This window comes from Rutidosis leptorrhynchoides, chromosome 2, assembly GCF_046630445.1.
Source record: "Rutidosis leptorrhynchoides isolate AG116_Rl617_1_P2 chromosome 2, CSIRO_AGI_Rlap_v1, whole genome shotgun sequence".
Classification (NCBI taxonomy): Eukaryota; Viridiplantae; Streptophyta; class Magnoliopsida; order Asterales; family Asteraceae; genus Rutidosis; species Rutidosis leptorrhynchoides.
In genome coordinates, this window is record NC_092334.1 from 537,024,453 (window position 1) to 537,045,424 (window position 20,972).

General features: G+C 32.6%; 1 protein-coding gene and 1 pseudogene across 1 annotated transcript; one reads left to right on the forward strand and one right to left on the reverse strand.

Moving 5' to 3' along the window:
* Positions 1-323: 323 nt before the first annotated feature.
* On the forward strand, positions 324-5,210 carry LOC139892999 (splicing factor SF3a60 homolog; annotated as a pseudogene).
* Positions 5,211-6,614: 1,404 nt separating this feature from the next.
* Positions 6,615-15,282, reverse strand: LOC139893000 (histone-lysine N-methyltransferase ATX4-like). The gene is made up of 22 exons (XM_071876129.1): positions 14,110-15,282; positions 13,955-14,010; positions 13,642-13,843; positions 13,442-13,567; positions 13,216-13,353; positions 13,035-13,126; positions 12,720-12,812; positions 11,569-11,704; positions 11,335-11,440; positions 10,940-11,039; positions 10,712-10,836; positions 10,465-10,610; positions 9,861-9,965; positions 9,640-9,704; positions 8,872-9,082; positions 8,319-8,405; positions 8,170-8,226; positions 7,928-8,017; positions 7,740-7,826; positions 7,581-7,655; positions 7,142-7,242; positions 6,615-7,056 (listed from the first exon to the last, which is right to left on the reverse strand). The coding sequence occupies exons 1-22, from the start codon at positions 15,079-15,081 to the stop codon at positions 6,966-6,968; spliced, it is 3,261 nt and encodes a 1,086-aa protein (XP_071732230.1). The 5' UTR covers positions 15,082-15,282; the 3' UTR covers positions 6,615-6,965.
* Between the last annotated feature and the right edge of the window lie 5,690 nt (positions 15,283-20,972).

Consider the following 20,972-nt stretch of genomic DNA (forward strand, 5'->3'; position numbering starts at 1 on the left):
AGATCTAGAATTAATCCAACCATATCTCTAATTTTCTTTCAAATTTACAGCCCACTCACATTATAATTGATAAAAATTATTTAATTATTAATTTATATTTCGGATATCGGATATCGTATATCCGAATATCCGAATTTTTTGAAAAGTGCTATCCGAAACTCGAATCCGAAAAATCGGATATCCGATTTTCGGGTATCCGAAAATTTGGATATCCAATTTTTCGAATATTTTCGGATTGAATGTTCGGATTATTCGGATTGCGGATTCAGATTCGGATTCGGATTCGGATATTATGAACACCCTGTCTAAAACCCTCGTGTTATTTAGAAACCCTAGATTTCGTAAAAGCGTACAACAATGTCATCAACGCTGTTAGAGTTGACACGTGCAGCTCACGAGGACACCGAGCGGTTCGAGCGACTCATTGTTAAAGATCTACAGAACGAACCGGCTTCAAGTAAGGACCGTCTCTCACAGAGTCATCGTGTTCGCCATATGATTGATCAAATCACATCTACCTCTCACAAAGTCGTAAGTGTTTCACTTTATTGATGATATAGTTCATGTTGATTGAGTTTGATAGCATGTTATACTTCTTCGCTCTTAGCAGAATTGGTATTTAATTGTGAATTACTCCGTATTTGTGTAAAATCTTAGGTTATGAAACTGAACATGTATATATATAGTTACGGAGTATTAATTATGCATTTGATAAGTACTTGATATAGTTACATTACTGGTTTTATGATGTTATAGGTTGAAATATATGAAGATAAAGACCATGCTAGGAAGGATGAAATTGCCACTCTTGGTGGACAAACTGGACGGTGATGAATGTTTTCAGTGCGTTTTACGACCGGTTGAAAGAGGTCAGTGGTTTCGTGTTGTTTATATATTTGTTTGTATTGGTTTCAAATTTCTAAGTCTTATCGTTAGTTTTTAGTAAGTATTTTGTGAGGGACTTTTTATTCATAGCTTTTGGATTTCAAATTTGTTGAATGTTGCATTTTGTTAAATTGCGTAATTTAACTCCCTGCCATTATGTATTTTTTTTAGTTGTCAATTTTTGTTTTGCCATGTATTAATTTGGAGTGGCTTTTAGATTTGAGTCACTTATGTGAAAGTATGAACTTTGTCCGGGTCATTTTTCGTGTTGGTGGCAATCTTTGACTAAAAATAACTTGATAAATCACGTAAACAGTGATAACTTCTTGTGTAGATTCGGGACTATCATAGGCGTCATCCATCAGCACGAGTTATTGATCATGATGCCACTGATGAATACGAGCAGTTACTTGAAGAAGAACCACAATTTGACTTCAGTGGGGAGGTTAGTCACTCTCCGTGTTTGTTTTAGTACGTTCGTTGTTTTACTGTTGTCTTTTTCTATGGAGCTTTTTGCTGGAAGCCTATGGACGTTACCTAGATATGCATGAATTGTACAATGAATTTATTAATTCTAAGTTTGGCTCCATCAATCTTGACACTGGTGAGAAATATGATTCTGTTGCTTACCTTGAAGTGTTTCCACAACCACATAGAATCTCCCGAAAGCTGAAAATGTCTAGGTAACATTAAGCTCCTTCAAGTTTTGATTATTTTCTTTTATATGCATTTATTATTTATCTTCACCGGTGTTTCCAATATATAACTAATCCTACAGTTCCATATTACTTGAGTTTTTTGGGTCATATACTCATATATAATTAACTCCGTATTGTTTTTAAGATTTAAGCAGTGATAATAATAATTTGTAATGGTTGCATACTAGTTTCTTGATGCTTTTTCGAGTTGTGACTGGCCATAAGGATTTGGTTAAATCCATTGTTGGATAAATATCTTCAGTTCTTGGCATCTCTTGTTTTTTTTCATCATATGATTGTAGATTCACTTATTTATCTAATCATAATAAGAAATGTTTAGGCCTGATTTTATTTTGTTTTTCCAGGCAGTATAGGGAGTATTTGAGCAAAGTAATTGAATATCTGGTGTATTTCATTGAGCGCACAGAGCCCCTGCTAGACCTTGATAGGTTATTCTCAAAAGTACCTGCTGAAGAATATTACTCGTATGTATCTTCTTTTTATGTCTACTGATCTATACACGCAACTTTGCGAATTAATATCAATAATTAAATAAATTATTTTTAATCTATTAATACATAATACTCGTAATTAATAATTCAATAATTAATTACGAGTAACAAAAATTAATAACTAAGGTTTTGGTTTAAATTTTAATCAATGGTTGAAATTCAAATTAGTGGCTAGAATCCAAATCAATGGTTTAAAATATGAGAGGCAAATATGACATCATCATCCAAATCAATGGTGAGATAATGATCAAATTAAAAATTTAAACGGTTGATATCGAATACGCTAACCTAATTATGACTTTATTTTTAATACAGAGTTAGATTAGATTAGATATATTAGATTTTGGAGAATCATATTTGGTTGCCCCTCCTAGACACCTAGCCATTTGTATATATTTTTCTCTCTACTTTCGGTAACAATTTTGTTCGAATTTAAGTTTTTAGCATCTTATACTAAGTTGCAAAAACTTTTTTTCTTCATGTTTCTACTTTTTCGTTACTACCCGTTGAATTGAAACGTAGAGAAAGTTTTTGTTTATTGCTTGAATTTTACGAGCTTTTGTTGAATCATGTGAGGCATTATTTTAGTTCTATGATTCAATTTTTTAATTTTATTCTTGAATTACTTGTCCGATTGTTATAGATAACATAGTCCGAATTGATTCAGTCAAAAGTAAGCTGGGTAAAATGGCGATGGCTGGGCGAATCTATTTAAACTGCCGTTTCTAGAAAGTAGCAACGACTGTGTTTTCATCTCATCAAGCTTTTTAAACCTTATTAAATGTTTTTACAATGTTTGATGATATTGAGTTCAGTTTTCTTTGTTTTAATTGTATATACTGATTTTTTTTGCAGATAAATTTAGGATATTTATTTATTACGAACTCTATCTGATTGTTTAATTTCAGGTGGTGTCACAGTTTGAAAAGCAATGGGCTGATGGCAAAGTAGATGGATGGCAGGATTACGCTCAAGAAAATGGTCATGATCTTGAACAACATAGTGTAGTCGATCTCGACTACTATAGTACAGTTGAGTTTTTGGTTGCACTCGGGCCCCAAAGATTGAAGGAGGTAAGGGGCATTTTAGACGTATTATTTGGTAGCTTTGTCTATTTTATATACTTAAATGTAAATATGTAATGTAGCTCGTCAATTATGAAAATACTGAAGTTAGCATGTTAACCAAATAACTCTAAATTCGGAATCTAATTCTATTATAACATGCTAGACGTTAGCTGCATTAGGCTTGAAGACAGGAGGTATTGTTCAACAGCGTGCAGAAAGACTTTTCTTAACGAAGGTATTTGCTCTATGCTACACTCTTTAATCTTTATTTATTACTTTTCTTAACGAAGGTATTTGCTCTATGCTACACTCTTTAATCTTTATTTATTACTTTTGAGCATCATAAAGCTGTACTTTTTGGTTGTAAATAACTTTTTGAAAGTGGTAAGAAGTAAAATAGTTATTTAAGTAGTAGTGATAAGCTGAGATGTTTATGAATCCTAATGATGTATTATTATTATTTTATTATTATAGTTACTCCGTACTTGTTTTGCAATGAGAATATTACTACTTTTAATATTAATTATCGTTACACAAGGATATACAAATTCAATTCCATTTACCTTAAGTCCTTATTTCAGGTTTTGGGGCAGATGTAACCTCAATGTGAGTTATTCTATGTCTCACATGTACTCCATTTCTGTTCATTAGTGAATATCAGATATCATATTTTACAATTATTCTTTGTGCATTTATTATGGTCCCGCAGCACACACCTCTTGCGAAGTTAGATAAAAAGCATTTTTCTAAAGGTGCACAAAGACCGAAACAGAATTGTGTGATTGCTGATCCACAACAGGATGATGTTTCAAAAGAAATTGCTCTCATGGAGACCAAATTAGAGAAGCTATGTGAGCAGTTGTCAGATGTAAGTTTGTTATATATATATATATATATATATATATATATATATATATATATATATATATATATATATATATATATATATATATATATACATACATACTTGCATACACACACACACACATATACATACATACACGTATAGCTACATACATACATACACATATAGATACGTACATAGTATACATACATACATATATATACATAATACATAATATAATTATTGCATTGTATTTTTAACAGATAATTAATGATAAAGTGACATTTTGTTTCTTTTCCAGACAATAACGAGAACTAAAGATAAGGTTGTGAATAAACACGGTCAGAATTACGAGGAAATGGGAAGGGACGATGTAAGATCTTGTTCTCTATGGTAATACTTTTACTACTCCGTATGTATGTATATGTTTACTCTGGTCATCTCTTTAACAAAATTTTTTTAGGAGGAAGTAGCTGAAGTTGAGAGTGATGATGAGGATCAACAGATATATAATCCTTTAAAGTTGCCAATGGGTTGGGGTGGAAAACCTATTCCTTACTGGCTATACAAGCTCCACGGCCTTGGGCAGGTAATGTTACTTCTGTTGGTTGCTTACATTAATGCATACTCAAATATGATAAATGTATATTTCTTCTTAATGTGTTTTATTATATCCTTTAGGAGTTCAAGTGTGAGATGTGTGGAAAATATAGCTACCAGGGACGAAGAGCTTATGAGCGTCATTTCAAGGAATTTAGACATCAATATGGTATGCGCCGACTTGGTATTCCAAATACCAAGAATTTCAATGAGATCACATCAATTGAGGTATGCATTGCATCTTCCATTTATTGAATACGGAGTAATATTTACATATATTAACTTTTTTGTTTTTGGCATATTAATAATGCTTCACAGGAAGCACAAAGACTATGGAAGAGAATAAAAGAAAATCAAGGGGTGAACAAATGGCGACCAGAACTCGAGGAAGAATATGAAGACAGGGACGGCAACATATACAACAAAAAGACCTACACTGATCTTCAACGCCAAGGCTTGATATAATGGGTTTTTCTACTTCAAGCAAGTTTTTTCATTTTGATATTCATTTACTATTTCAAATTACACAAAAAGCTAGTTTTCCATGCTAATACCTTGTAATTTAATTTGCATCAGTTGTCAGAAAATGCATTGCATGCTCCACTGCCAAACTCAATATCGTGTTAGGGCAAAAGGTTAAGTGTTTAACATTCTATATGGTATGTTCTTGATGGTCTGACCCTTGTTCAATCAAGTCTATTGAGTTGAAGTTGAAAGCTACGCTCACTTCAACTTAATAACGTCTTTTTTCTTTTCTTAAAGTAGCTGTCTTTTTCGAGTTATTAAACCTTTTGATCTGAAGGTGAAAACATTCGAGCTCATTGTGAACTTTGAATGAGATTTGAAATCGTTGCAATATTTCATTTAGAGTGTTGGTCTTTATAGTTCTTGGTAACAAGAATCTTGTATTTCTTCTGAGTTGTTTTATAAGGCTCAAACATCAGTCATTACGCTACGTGAATGGCAGAATATATTGTGCTAATTTGTTGAGTCTGATATCGATTTGTATCATGTATGTAAAGTATTGTAGATATATAAACAGGTAAACGGAAAAGGAGAGCTTTCCCTCTTCAAGTAATTCGAGGAAGACGAATATTTTCTTATATGTACGCGGTTAATCATATGACCTTTTACCTGATTACGCACCCTAATGTGTTGCTAATTAGACTTCTCGTGGGAATATTTGTACGCCAACTACTAACTACTGAGACATCTTGCGATTAGACAACCTACTTGTCCATGGTAATAGAATTTAAATGCGTTGAATTTTAGTGAGATGCTTTTAATAAAAGCTTGCGCCTTGGGGGTACAGATCATATGATTTTGAAGTGAATTCTGCATTCAAACCGGATTCTAAATAAGATATACAGTTTAATAAATTTAATGGCATCATGTACATATGTAAAAAATGATTTTGCCCAAAAACTCTAAAAGTTACCTTTTCAATCACCATTTTTACTTTTACTCAACGTTTCTTTCAGGGAATTACCACTGTTTTTACTTAATCCACCTAAATGTACTATAATACCCTTAATGATAAGTTATACAGATTTTTTGTTACAATCAAACAAGGGATATTAGCCCCATGTCGGCTTCATTGACGAGTCATGATGCTGCGATATAGGATCAAAATCGACTTTCATTTCTGCTTTGAGCTTTTCTTCAAAAGATTATGCAGGCCCCCGACAACTGGGCGGCTAGCTTCAGGGTCGATTTCCTCAAGGAGGAGCAAGGAAGATCAGAGGTCACACTGGAAAGCTATCAACTAACCTGTAAGAAGACTCTTTCTTGGGGCTTATTGTTGGAACAAATACACCATTTTTCAAAAGATTAGCTCATGTTTCCAGCCAAATCTTCTGGAAATATAGCAAATCCGGATCGGGTTCTTTAACCCTGTTGATACCCTACTTAACTTACCCAAGTTCAAAATAGAAACTTTTTTTTACCTGCCTTCACCAAAAGTACATATTTACTCTTACAAAATTTAGTAAACCGACAAATAGTACACCAAAACTATAGATATATTTAATAATGTACCTACAAATGTAGGTATGATCTTTCTACATTTGCATCAAAGACTGCTACTAGTTTTTCTCTGGCAATGATACTGCTACAAAAGATTTTGATAAATCCAACAGTTTTATGCGATATGTACTTGTACTTTATGTATAAATAGTTGTACATGACTAGTGGATTTATCAAAAATCGTATTGGAAATATCATTAGCCTTCTACTATATCTAACATTATTACCTTCCCAAAAAAACAAAAAATCAAGTATAATTAGTTTTCAGGTTAGTAAAAGAGCTCCTCCTCTGTTGGAGAAAGTTTCTGTATTCTTTTCCCCTATCGCTCTCTCTCTAATTCATATATTTTCGGCAATTCGGCGCTTTACATAAACACGGGACTTTGCAATCGTCACTCTCATCTTGATCAAACAAGTAATCATACCTAAAAACCAGAAAACAGCAATATAAATCAGGAAACATGTACCCGGGATATGCTTTGATTCTTGGTTTAATTACGAGTAACTTACGATAACTCATCACCAATGGTCACGTTAGTCCTCGCTATAAGCACGATTCGGCTTTCCTCGCCACCAACGCTCATGATCCGTGCATAGCAGTTTGGATTACACTAGAGACAATAACATGAACGATTGTAAGTGAAATTATGTTAGAAAAAATAGAGGTGTCAAATTGGGTGGGTTGAGCCACTGCAAGTGACCTTTTTTCTTACTTTTTAAAATTCATATAAAATATAAAACTGATGTGCTATATATCATCACAAAGTTACGTAAATTATACTGCAATATCAATCTACCTAATTAAATAAATTTGTTATGCGTTATAAGCACACTTTGGGCGACTTTCACTTTTTATGACCCATTTCCTTTTTACTCCATAGCTATGTTGTTACAAGTTAACAATTTGACCCATTAGAAATGCAAGGTAAAACGGTCGTTAGGAACTTACGGCGTGATTGATTAAGCGTGCTACATTTCCTTTATCTGTTGCATCTACGACGACTTCTTCACTGATTTTGAACAGCTGCAAACAAGATTTTGACCAAGTCAACTCGCTATTATTTGTGGTTTGACATTGTTAATTACATGAAAAGCGTTAGAAACTAACATAGCAGTCTTTGCCCTCTCTTCGGTATTGTGCTTCTCTTAAATCAGCAACACTGCCCCGCACTTGCTCACCACGATATTCCAAAACCTGGAGAATTTGTGCACGTAAACAGATCATGTTGAACGTTTTTACTCGAAGAGCTGTCACAAAATGTTCATAAAAGTAAGAGATTAAGTATTAGTGTTTACCATTTCGCCCTCCATGATGTTTCGTCGTGCAAAAAGTCCCCATCCATGAATTCCCGATCTACCAAAGCAAACCCGGTCATTTTCGGTTCTCTGTATTCGGAATGAAAAGTTCAAACATCACAAACTCATACTTATAAAAATGGTCAACGATTATTATTTCATGCGATATTTGATTTGAATGGTTGTTACAGAAATATATTTAAATAAGAAAATGTTGGGTGTTTAAAAGGTTAAAACTTTGCCTGTAAATGACGTAATCTTTCTCTGAAGGTAGAAAAACTTCGAGGTTCATGCGTTTCCTGTTAATAGAACGTACCAAGTGTGTCATAACGAGACTTTTGCAAATATCGGAGCCAATATTACTAAAACTTTCTAAAAAAAATGAGGATACCCTAAGGCTGTTCAATCGTTGTATTGTCGCTAAAGAGTGATGACATGGTCTGGTGACTCGGTGCATAATTAACCTGTCTACCATATCCTGTCACACAAAATCCAAAACAAAAAAGGGCATGAAACAACATCATTTCATTTGTGGCTTCATTTCACAGTTAAAACATAAGATGTGCTGAGACGACAATACTATCCCGTTTAAGTCAAAATGGGTCGAGTTGGGTTATTTTTTCCCAGCCTGGTCAAGTAAAAAACAATGATCTAAAAATGAATCGGTTAAATGGGACGAAAGTCGTCCAAAGTGTTTTTAACGCATATAATTTCATATATTGTTCTAATCATAGACTTAGATTTTTACTAGTTACTACTATTGCATTTATATAGTTTTCGTTATCACTTTAGCACCTTAAAACTCTTTAAAGGGGGAACACGTGTTTTTGGGGTCAATCCAAATCGACCTGTTTCATCCCACAACAAAAGTTACCAATTTAGAACAGAACACGTTTTGACCCGTTACCCAATTCGATCAAATAGCCACCATTATTTAAGATTACCTTGTTGTGTGATCTTTGGTACACCCTGCATCTTGCGGCAGAAAATGGCCCGGCCTCCGTGGATGTTTCAGAGACTGGCGCTTCTTGAAGTTGTAATCTTCTTGGTGTAATCAATCTCGAACCGCTCTTGTTATGGTTCACGCCTAGGCTTTTAGTAGATATCGTGCCACCTGGTGTCTGTATTATGAGGACACTATCAGGATTCGGAGCCCTGCAAAAAAACACAAACACGTAGAAACACAACAAATTATACCAGAGGTGTTTGCTGGGCTGGGTAGCACGTCTAAACGGGTCAGATTCACCAAAACATTATTCGTCCAAATATTTTATCACAAATTAGTGAGTCAAGTACTATTAGAAATATTTTATTATTATAAGGAGTTACACCTTGGGCTACTTTTGACCTATTTGACTAGTTTCTTTATAGCTAAGTTTAAAGAAACGATACCACCCGGATCGACGCGTTCATAAGTAGATATGTCAAAATAGCCACCTCTAAATATATCACCCTATGATTCGGTTGAGGCTGAAACCGTGAACCGAACCTTTCTAACTCGGTTCCAACCTTTCCGGACCACACTGAGCCATACCATCAAAGCTTACATATAATATTGTCGACGGATTTGGTTCGATTCCCGGGTTTAAGTGTATTCTTTTTGTAAATATGTTATATAATATAATTTAGTACATACGAGAATATGACACTACCATTTCAATTGGAACAAAAAATCCTTACACATTGTTCATTTGTTAAAATCTATCTAGTACCTGTGATAAGCGCAATATGAGACCATTCTTGTAATCTGCTTCCCGTTCTTTTGTAGGGTATGCAGCTGTGAAGGAAGAAAATATACACATGAGTCACTACCATTTCAATTTTAGGTAAGCTAAAAACCTAACTTTTTTTGTCGTAGCAATAAAACTGGCATCAAAGTATGACAGAACAACGAACATCATGTCCATAAACCGTTAAAAAACAATATCCTCACCTCCATACGATAGCCAGCTCTCGCTGCACATGTTGCATGGTAATACGTGGAGCACTTGGAGCATTGTGTACAAGATCCATGAATTTGCTTACAAACAACGCATATCTGAAACAAGATCAGTCGAAAGTTTACTATTTGTCAATTGCTTAAAATTGCAATACTAGCTCGATGGGTAGCATATGGACAAAATCTGACTGTTTGAAAATACATCACACGCCAAAAAGAAACGAGATCTTAATCGATCAATAGTAGTATTAATTTATAGGTAATATGATTAAGGGAAAATAAAGAAACTCGACACAGCAAATTTGCAATTTTATGAGAAATTTATATAAATACAGTAACTGACAGATAAAGAGAAAATGACCAAATAAGAAAAGTTGTGGACCGAATCAATGTCACCGTCTTTTAAACAAAACTTTTATAAATAAATATTTTTTGGTCCAAAACATATTTTTGGAACATTATTCAGTTTTATTTTAGATTGTTATTCCAAATACACAATCCTGTAAACTTGTGTTATAAGTCAAATATCAAATTCACATTAAATATGCAAAGAGCGTAAAAATATGTTACAGTAACTATTGAAAAATTTAAATAGTACCTTTACAAAAGAGTTAGATGGGATGCATAATATTCCAATTGCAGGTTCCATCTTTTCGTCACTTGCAAAACAAACCTCAGGCCGAAACCAGGCACAGGTTACATGAACCCACAGCGGAGCAACATCAGTAGGCTTCAGCGCACCTCCTGAAACAACAATAAATGAAACAGAAAAAGTCAATAAATATTAGCGAATAATGAACTACACATGAAAATAAGATAATCAGTTAACAAGTAAAGTTTTATGCCTTTTACAGGACAGAGGCAGCAGTCGCGTTCGATATCTGGTGTCTCGCAGGACCGGCAAACCCATGAAGTAAAATCTTGAACGTTTCTTGCACCATAGCATTCTTGATGCACAGCTATTTGACATCTGTCATGAGCAATAGACCATCAGCATTCCGATTATTTTAATAAAGTTTATTTTTTATTTGCCTTTTCATGATATAAAGTTGCAATCCAAAAAATAATAAGACCTGATGCATATAATGATTTTGTTGTAGTCCCAATCTTCAATCCAACGACATACAGCACAACGCTCAGTTGTCCACTTGGCATTTACAGGTTCGTATTTTTCTATACAACAACAAAAAATATTAGCAAATATGCAGAAACATTTGAGGTGGAGGGATAACTAGACTGGGCAAAGGGTTGTATACTTTATGGTGGTTGGTTTGGGTAGATTTGACATTTTGTCCAAACTTTAAAATACTACGTAATTTTTTAATTAGTAACAAATAATTAGTATGATTACAAAAAATTATATTACCTCAATAGTAACGTAACGCCTAAAATATAATGATCCATTTATGAGTCAATGGGTTAGAACTAACATTAACATTAATCCCACTTGCGAGAATCAAGGACAAACCTCGTAGAAAGCTTAGTAATTTCTGTTTCCGAGCTTTTATTGAAGGGCGTTTAACAGAGTTGACAGGAGCAACAGTACGCGAATGATGCTCGGCTACTTGCAGCATCTGCAAAACAACAATTTTTTAGGTGATTCAATAAAAACTGAAAATAATTACACACACTTGTAACACTGAAATCTGAATCACAAGCTACCAAATGAAAAACAACAGACAACACTATATTATGTACAGACCCATTGTTCAAGTGGCAGCAAAGAATCCTTGACTTTGATGCTACTTTTCCAATTTTTCAGTTTTGAGCCTGTATGCCGCTCCCATTCACTAAGTGCCAATTTTTGTGTCCCACAAGATCCGCACTTGCAGATAACCCTTAAAAAGGACAATAAAAAGTTATGTTAAAACATGAGACTCATTTGATAAAAAATACAACACAAAATCTAAACATGTTAATAAAAAGATGTTATTTGTGTGAATTTCTAATGTAGAAGATCTTACCGTTAATTGTCTATCTCATGTAGATAAATGGCTTTTGGATAGCAGCTTGACACATTTTATTCAGAAATATCTTTTAAAATCCAACCATATAAAGATAATATATACCGTTATTTTTAGGAAACAATTTAAACTAGCGCAACAAATTTCATCATAGTAATGGCCAAATAGGTAAGTTATATTACGAACAGTTTTGAAATGGATGAGTAAGGGAAAAAAGTTACAGATTTTCCTTAATTTATATTTATATTTCTTTTGAAGTGAGAGCGAGAGGGGGTGTAATTATTAAGAGAGAGATTGTGCACCAACACATATGGTTGATATAACAACAACAACAACAACAAAACCCAATACCACATAAGTGGTGTATGGGGGAGGTGAGATGTAGACAATCCTTCCCCTATCCGAGAATAAAGACAAGTCATTTCTCCACCCAGAGTGAAAAACACTCTCAAAAGTAGAGAAAGTCATCCCTCTCTCTATTCGACGGATAGAGAGATTGCTTCCGAGTGGACCTCCGGCCAATAAGTAGGAAAAAAAATTTTAAAAAAACAAAATTAAATTAAAAATAAAAGTGAGACGCCATGAAAATGGTAAAACCAAATTTTCATGGGAAAGTTGCTATAGTGGTAGATAAAATAAAAGGGAAAAAATAAACATGACAAAATAACGTAAGGATTTTTCTCGTTAAGGTGCATATTACTGTATTGTACAAAAAGCCGTTAACGTCGACTTTAATATGGTGGTTATTGAAAAAAAACAAGTGTTTTTTCACCTTAACAAAGGGTTTTCATTAGGAAAATCCATAAAATAATAATAAAATCATGCGTGTTAGGACTAATTTCAAATATAAATCAACCATGGCTTAACAAATATGTATTTATATGCTTACAAATGCAGGCTTGGATAGTATATGCCTTCCACCCCATTGCAGACAACAGTGACCTTGTTAGGCAGCACCATTTCCTCCTGCTTTTTATTATATCTGAAATACAAAGTTTGATCAATTCATGACACATTGTTCATACGATCCAAAATATTAGTGTAATACAATATTCAGCATACTCAATACAACCCTAGTTCATTATCAAAAATAGTCATAGTCTTGGACATCTCCTGATTCCTACGAAGTACTAAGCGAGTTGTTTATAGTTATAAACTTATTGTTCTATTTATGGAAATATTATTATAACAAAGACTTACTCACCTATTTTTAGGTTGACAAGTTTCTGAATCTGATAACTCAAAGTCGAACTTCGCTCTGCAATCCGGGCAGTAATAATCGCTTGTCCCAAGATCCTACAAATTGAGTATGAATTGATATGCTACAAAAAATATCATACAAACTACACAATGATTTTGTATAAAACTGAAAGATTGAAGAGAACCTTAAATTGATGACCCGAAATTTCATCACATTCTGCATGCACCCACACTTTACAACCATCACATCTAACCCATCTACCAGTATCCGAACGATTCCATAATTTCTTGCAAATGCCACAATAATGTTTTAATTTTGTCAACTGCAATAAAAGAAAATGTGAATACCACAAGTATAATATAACATCAAAAGCAAGAAAGCAAACCTAAAGTCACAAGTGTTACACGAACCCTAGTGCATGTCGTACAAAGAAGACGGTTATTAGCAGACGCATCATTCATTTTTCGTAACATTCTCTGTGTGATAGTCGACCCACAGCTTTCGCATGTTTGTGTGTTCCGCCTTCTATTTATTTCCTGCAAATTTACACAACAAATCTTAATAAACGTCGAAGTTTTAAGCTTTAGAGTAATTATGAACACAAACGTACCATCTTTTGAGAAACATGTTCATGTTCACGATTTGATCCTTGTGGCTCAGTGATAGAATCGAGATAATCCAAATTACCAGCTGCCGCATTAATTTCAACCATTAGCATTTCTGTAAACCCGTGTTCTGCTAGAAACGCCTCTTCTATGGCTGACCGAAGCACACTCGGTTCACTGTCATGTAAGTCAGTCTGACCCTGAAACCTAGAAAAGCCAAGAACTTGTTGAGTTATATTCTCATCTTATCATTTTTCTTGAAAATAAAACGGAAAAAAAGAAATTAATAATGTAAAAAGGAGCTAAATTACAACAAACCTGTCAACATTCTCTACAAACGAAAATATCATCCCACTTTTAATCCATGCATAATCCTATATCATAGTTCTCACTAGATTACATCAACAATTGTAGTTCATATATTCTTATATATACAATTAAAATTATATAAATAAAAATTCAAATAGTCTTACCCTTTGTGTACCATTTCCTGAGTACCCAAAGAACATGACACAATAAGCACCATCAACCCGAAAGCCAAGAACTTGTTGAGGAGCATGTATTACCGGGTCAAGAACAATAGCAGGCCAAGCAGGGTAATGCTTTCCGGATTTAGCCCACACAATATCACCAGGTGAAAACTCATCCGGTACTTTAAAAATCTGATTTTTATTCGAAGAATCATTCCTTTTTTTATCAATCGCAACACTCTTAACATCATCAAGTTGCTCACTAAACCTCGAATATTTCTTCCTCTTACAATCCTCCTCATCTTCATCATCAAATTCTTTAAACTTCCGCGATAAATTACGATTCCTATTATAACTAACTTTATCTACATTATGCTTCTTGGTTAAAACATGATCGCTACACTTCCAATTATTATTACTAGCCTTCTCTTTATCATCAAGTGCAAACTCAGGGTCAAAATTCAAATCATCTTGACTACTATTACTAACATCAATTTTATTTTTTTCCTTCTTCCAATTATCAAGTATCGAATCATTAAACCGAGATGGAAGTACCTGAACACGTCCTCGTGACGTCCGTACCAATGGTGCCTTTGCCGGTTTTGATTTAACAATTTTATCACCAATCACATTACTATTCACGTTACTATCATCATCTTCAACCTCGGGTCTCTGTTTCGGTTTCGGTTTCGAGTCAACGATCACCACCTTTCCGGTATCGGTGCAAAAGCTCGGAATAACACCGTCAGCAAAGTGAAATCCTAATTCATTCAACGTAATGATACCGGCAGCAACTTCACCGAGCAGATGTAACGGATAATAACCGTTGCTCCGGTCACCGGCATAACTCTTCCGTTTCTTCCGTGATTTCTCCGACGACCACCACAGTCCGTCGTCTTCACCACTGCCGGACTCATTAACTCGGCACCGCTTCAAACTCGGCATTGCCGATTTTAACTCCCGCTTAATTATCATTCTCCAAACCCTAACTTCACACAAAAACCTAATACTCAGAATTAAAGAGTTAATCGAACGAATTAACGAAACAAACGTTCGATTAATCACTCCGAAACACTAATTTTATAAAAACTTTTATATAATTTGATATAATTTAGCGAAATTTGATGAATTAGGGGATTTTATATCTCTCTCTGTTTTTTCAAAGTCACCGATAAATAAAAGATACGAGTTAATTTCAAGCTGTTTCTTGTAAATATAATTTTTTTAATTTATATTTCGAGAAATAAAAGTTTAAAAAGAAGCTTAAAATCGAATTCATGTAAAGAGAGAGAAGATTTATCATCCGAAGAAGAAAGATTTATATTACTGGATATATTTTTTGTTTTTGGATATATAGATACAATGTGGTGTATGTATAGGTAGTCTGAAAGAAGAGAGAGAAAGTTGAAGTTTTATGCTTACTTGCGCCCTACTTTTTAAGTTTGCAACACCAACTTCTTGTTTTGAGATTATATGCTGTTCTGTAATCAGTTATTTTTTGCTCTAAAGAAACTTCAAAAGTGTTTTTAGTTTTTGTTGATTTACAAATAAAAAAAAACAGATTTGTAGTAGTAGTGATTTTACTTTTGTAAGCGAGCATCGAGCCATTATACGTAGTAGTGATTTTACTTTTTTGATTTCAAATAAGTATTTTTTTAAAAATTTTATTTCAAGAAAAACGATTAAAAAATAATATTGTGAGGGCAAAGTCGGGATTTCACAAGAACACCTTTTTTTTTTTTTTTTTTAATTTTTTTTCATAAAAGAGATGAAGTTGATCTTGGTTCATGGCTACCGGAGATTGTGATTTACTGATTTTGGTCACCCAAAAAGCTTCTAAAAGTGTCTTGTTCGAGTTTTTTGTTCGGATCAAACGCGAAGTTTTAATTAAGCTTTCAAATAAAAATCATGTCTTTTTGCTAGAGGGTGGATAATATATGGTTGTAGAATGACTGAATGAGTGAGTGACACGATGTTGTCCCAAAGTGTCCAAGGTCACTTTTTGTCATGAACTTTTTAAAGATCGTCTTTGAAAGTTTCCGATGGAAACTGTCAACGGAACTTCGCGGGAAGCTTGCCGGAACCACGGACCACTGATAATTAACTTGACAGTGACTAGAAAAAGAGTAGTTTGTTAGGGATGCAATGTGGGTTATGGAGGCGATATCAAATGTGTGTTTTTTTCTTACATGGTGTCATCATTTATATTTGTTTGTGCCATTTATATATGTGGAGTATTTATTTATTATGTGTCAAGTTATTTTATATCTGTTTCTATTTTTCAAGAAAAGAAAATGTAATAAAAATACAAGTGGGGTTTCGAACTTTCGATAGCTAACAAAGGTCTACTGTGTTGTGGGGTTGGGTTAGAGAACTTGGTTGCTATGTTGGTGTGAAGATTTTGGTTACAGACTGACAGTTCGTTTGTTCCAATTTTGTGATGTATCCATAATTCAGTCGTGATGATAGTGTTTGATGATGTGTAAGGGTAAAGAGGTGTCATTGATTTTATTTTTTTTTCAAGAACGACCAGAATATATTAATAAAACCAACGAGTTATTTTTGCAAGAAACTAAAATAGACTCGCAAACTAACTTACAATGGCTTAAGGCTTAAGACGTCAATCAATTCAATTTACAAGCTCTTACAATGGCTTAAGACACCAATCATTCTAATTTACAAGCTTTTTCCGTATACTTCTATACCAATTAAATGAAAAAAATACAAATAGAATTAAATAAAATATACTTCTATACCAATTAAATGAAAAAAAATACAAATAGAATTAAATAAAATGCACCGCTTCATGGGACGCTTCTGGAAGATCTTATTGTTCAGGTATCTTGATAGCGGCCCAATTTAACAAGGAGTCCAGAGGCCCGCTCGTGCCAAGGTTATTCTGCCCTGATATAGAGATTATGGTTCTGGCCCATTATAGCAAAGAAGTCCAACAAGTATTAATTTAGAGCATCCACATAATAAGAGATTGGTTCTTGCACGTGAGTTTTGAATAGGGATGGCAACGATCATCCGATCCGATAGATATCCATCCGATCCGATCCGCTTAAAGCGGATATGGATGATCTAAATGGATGAATATCGGATATGGATGTTTATTGGATCGGATATGGATAAAAATTTATAATCCATGGATGAACCTGATTTCACCCGAAATGCTTAAATATATATACATATAATATATAAATATAGATATATCGTTATAATTACTCTCAATTATATATAATATTTCATTATATATATACATATTCCGTTCACCTTTTATTAAATTAAATTTTCAATACGTCTAAGTCTTAACGTCGGGATATTTTTCTACAAAGTTAATTGATATTTCGATCATCGTACCCATAGAGATGATCATATTCTTATATGTATGATGTTTATATGTTGTTATCATATCGTATATATGTATATATACACACAAGTTACGATAGAATAGTCGGTTAAGTGATATCGAGCTTTTTGGTTATATACATTATGACTTATTTTTAAATAACTTTATAACAAGTGATGACTTAAACTAGTATTAAGTTGAAAAAAAAAAATTAACGATGACTTATCCAATGGATATCCATTAACCCGAATAATCCATCGAATATGGTTATGGATGGATGAAATTTTGGTTAATGGATATGGATATGGATATGGATGAAACTTTGGTTAATGGATATGGATGTGGATATGGCGTAATCCGATCCATATCCGATCCATTGCCATTCCTAGTTTTGAAGGAGTCATTATGTGATCCCCAAGTCATGCACACGTCTCACATGATTTCATGCATTTTTTTAGTGATTCACGTAGAATAGCATTTGCACGTTTATGTTTTTGTAACGATTAGATTTCTTTTGCATAGTATAATTGTAAGCTTGCATTGATTAATGATATGAGAAAATTGCCTCAAATCTGTTCTTCATCTATTTTCTTTGGAGTTACTAGCCTACTCGAATAGGCTATGATAGGTCAGATCATAGTGAGATTAGAAGATGTGATGAGTTAGAGTGAGACTCGATAAGTGAAGAACAGATTCGGTATTAGAGAGAATCGGTAAAATTACATTCCACAGCTTCTTAAACTAGTTTACAATGCAATGGCTATCTAATTAGGACTACTTAGGTTCCTTATATAGCCCTCTTCTAAGGAACCTTCATTTAGGCATGTTTCACATTAACACTATACATACTTCGGGGTCCTAACAATCTCCCTCTTAGTGTTAAATGTGAAAATTACAATGTAATCCTATTGAATAATCTTGAGAGGTCCAAATGTAGCTTTCCATCTTTTGCCAGTGGGTTCAAAAAATTCAACTTGATTATCTGAAATGTTCTTTGAAGGCTTCCAGACTCCCCACACCATTCTTGGATCTCCCTCATGTAATGGATATTCATCCATTTCTTTAAAATACCGTCTTTTTCTTTGACCACGAAGAATCTCAAATTGTCTAGTTCGGATCCGGAGTTTGAGACGATCTCTGATGTGTTTAATGAACTCTCCAAGACCCATTTTCATGTCAATTTCATCAAACTTGCTTTGACGAAACTTGAGATACTTCAGTGCAGCCTTTAGTGTACAATCTGAATATTTGTTTAGCTCGTTCGTTCGGATGAACACCTTTTCTTTTTGTGAATTAACAAATACAAACCCTTCGGGTTCGAATTGCATTTGAAACATTTTCATATCCTCCAGTCCCTTTGTAAATTGATTCGGACATGTGATTCGAATCTTTTTCCTTTTCGCTTCGAGACCAATTTGAAAGTCTTCACGTCGACGTCTCATCAGTTCAATTGTCTCCATCATGTATCTCTTCACGGCTTCCAAAGCTTGAGACTTAGCAAAATGTCGTATTGTGAGAATACTGAGGTAGTTGTAGATGTGAATGATGTCAAGCATATCTAGATTCTGAAAATCAGCCTCTGTGAACTTGTACTCTTTCTCATCTTCTCTGATAATATGGAACTGACTGATGACGTCTTTCTTTACACTAATTTCAACTCCGACTCGAGTAATATTTAGTACTTCTGTCAACCGATACTTTCTCTGAAGCCACAGATCACCTTCATTTCGATTGATATGTTTCCTCCACATAAACTCATACCAGTTTCGTTCATTAGCTGGAAGCAATCGTGAACCAATATAGGTAAACCTTTTACTTCTTGGCGTTTCGTATTACAACCCTCATTTGTCCACTCTGAAATGACTAAAATACCCTTAGGGTTCCATTGTTGTCTCGTACATTATTATTAGGGTTGTTATCCGGACATAATAAATGAAGTAATTAATACTCGTAAACGTTTAATGTAAACCCTAACCCTAATACTCGTATTAAATGAACTATAATTAATTAAATGATCGTATTTATTACTCTAACCCTAACCCTATTATTATTATTATTATTATTATTATTATTATTATTATTATTATTATTATTATTATTATTATTATTATTATTATTATTATTAAATGTATATACTATGTATTAATATGTATATAATATATGTTAATATAAATAAAATGTAATGAGTATATACTTATGTGTATGTATATAAAATGTATATGTATTGTGTAATAAGTATAAAATTTATAAAACATATATTTATAATTATAATTATGCCGAAAATAATATATATATATATATATATATATATATATATATATATATATATATATATATATATATCAATTAATATATATAAATAATAAATTGATAAAAAAATGCAAAAAAATTCTAGAATGTTCTAATTAGTTTAAAAAAATATATATATATATACCTAAAAGGCTTCGGTCGAATTTAAAAAAAAAATTAATTATTATAAAAAGAATTGTATTAGGATTAGGAAATTGTATTTTTCTTGCTCACTAAGTTTTTAATCCCTATAAATACACCTCCCTACATTTATAATTTTCATTCATCAATTTGAGAGCACACAAAAAAACCCTAAATTTTTTTGTAAGTGCTTTTCTTTCTTTTCTTTTCTTTTTTTTTCGGTTCTTTTTCTTTTTTCTTTCGGCCGGAACACAACAAAAAATAAATAAAATAGTTTTGCAATTTATAAAATTTTTCTAAATACATGATTAATATTAACTTGATGATTAGGATTTATAAAAATTGATTTTCTAGAAAATTAATTCGTTTTTGTATTTTGTTTTTTGTATTTTTTATTTTTTTGTGTTTTTATTCGGCCGAACCATATAAAAATATATAATAAAAATATAACGAGTTTATTAAATTATATGTTATGCATGATAAATGCTAATAAGTAATATGGGATCTAGGAAAAATAATTTTACTGATTAATAATACGATTTTATATTTATTTAATTAAAAATAATTAATTATGTATATATATACGGTATACGTTTTAGTCTATAAAAAAAAATAGGAAAAAGGCGAAAAAAATTATATAATTATTTTTCCAGTAAAGTATGGCATTAAAATTAATTATTTAGGTCAGTACATATTTTATAAAAATTAAATTCAAAATTATATAGATTAATATTGCTTTTATGAACTAAAAATCATTAAAAATTGGAATAAATAGAAAACTAATATAATAAATAAATATTTACTGATCAATACTCTTATTATTAATATTCTAAGTGAAAACATATTTTTATATATTATTATGATTAATATAACAATTATTTTCTCTATTATATGTATTCGGTTAGTATATATATATATATAACAAAAATTGAATTTAATTAATCCACAACCTATAAATTAGTAAAAATAATTTTTACAGAATATATTTAGTTATTAAAAGTTATTAGAGTCGAAAATTTAATTTATATATTACTATAGGTATTTAATCTACATTTATTTACTATTCGATTAATATTAATACAAA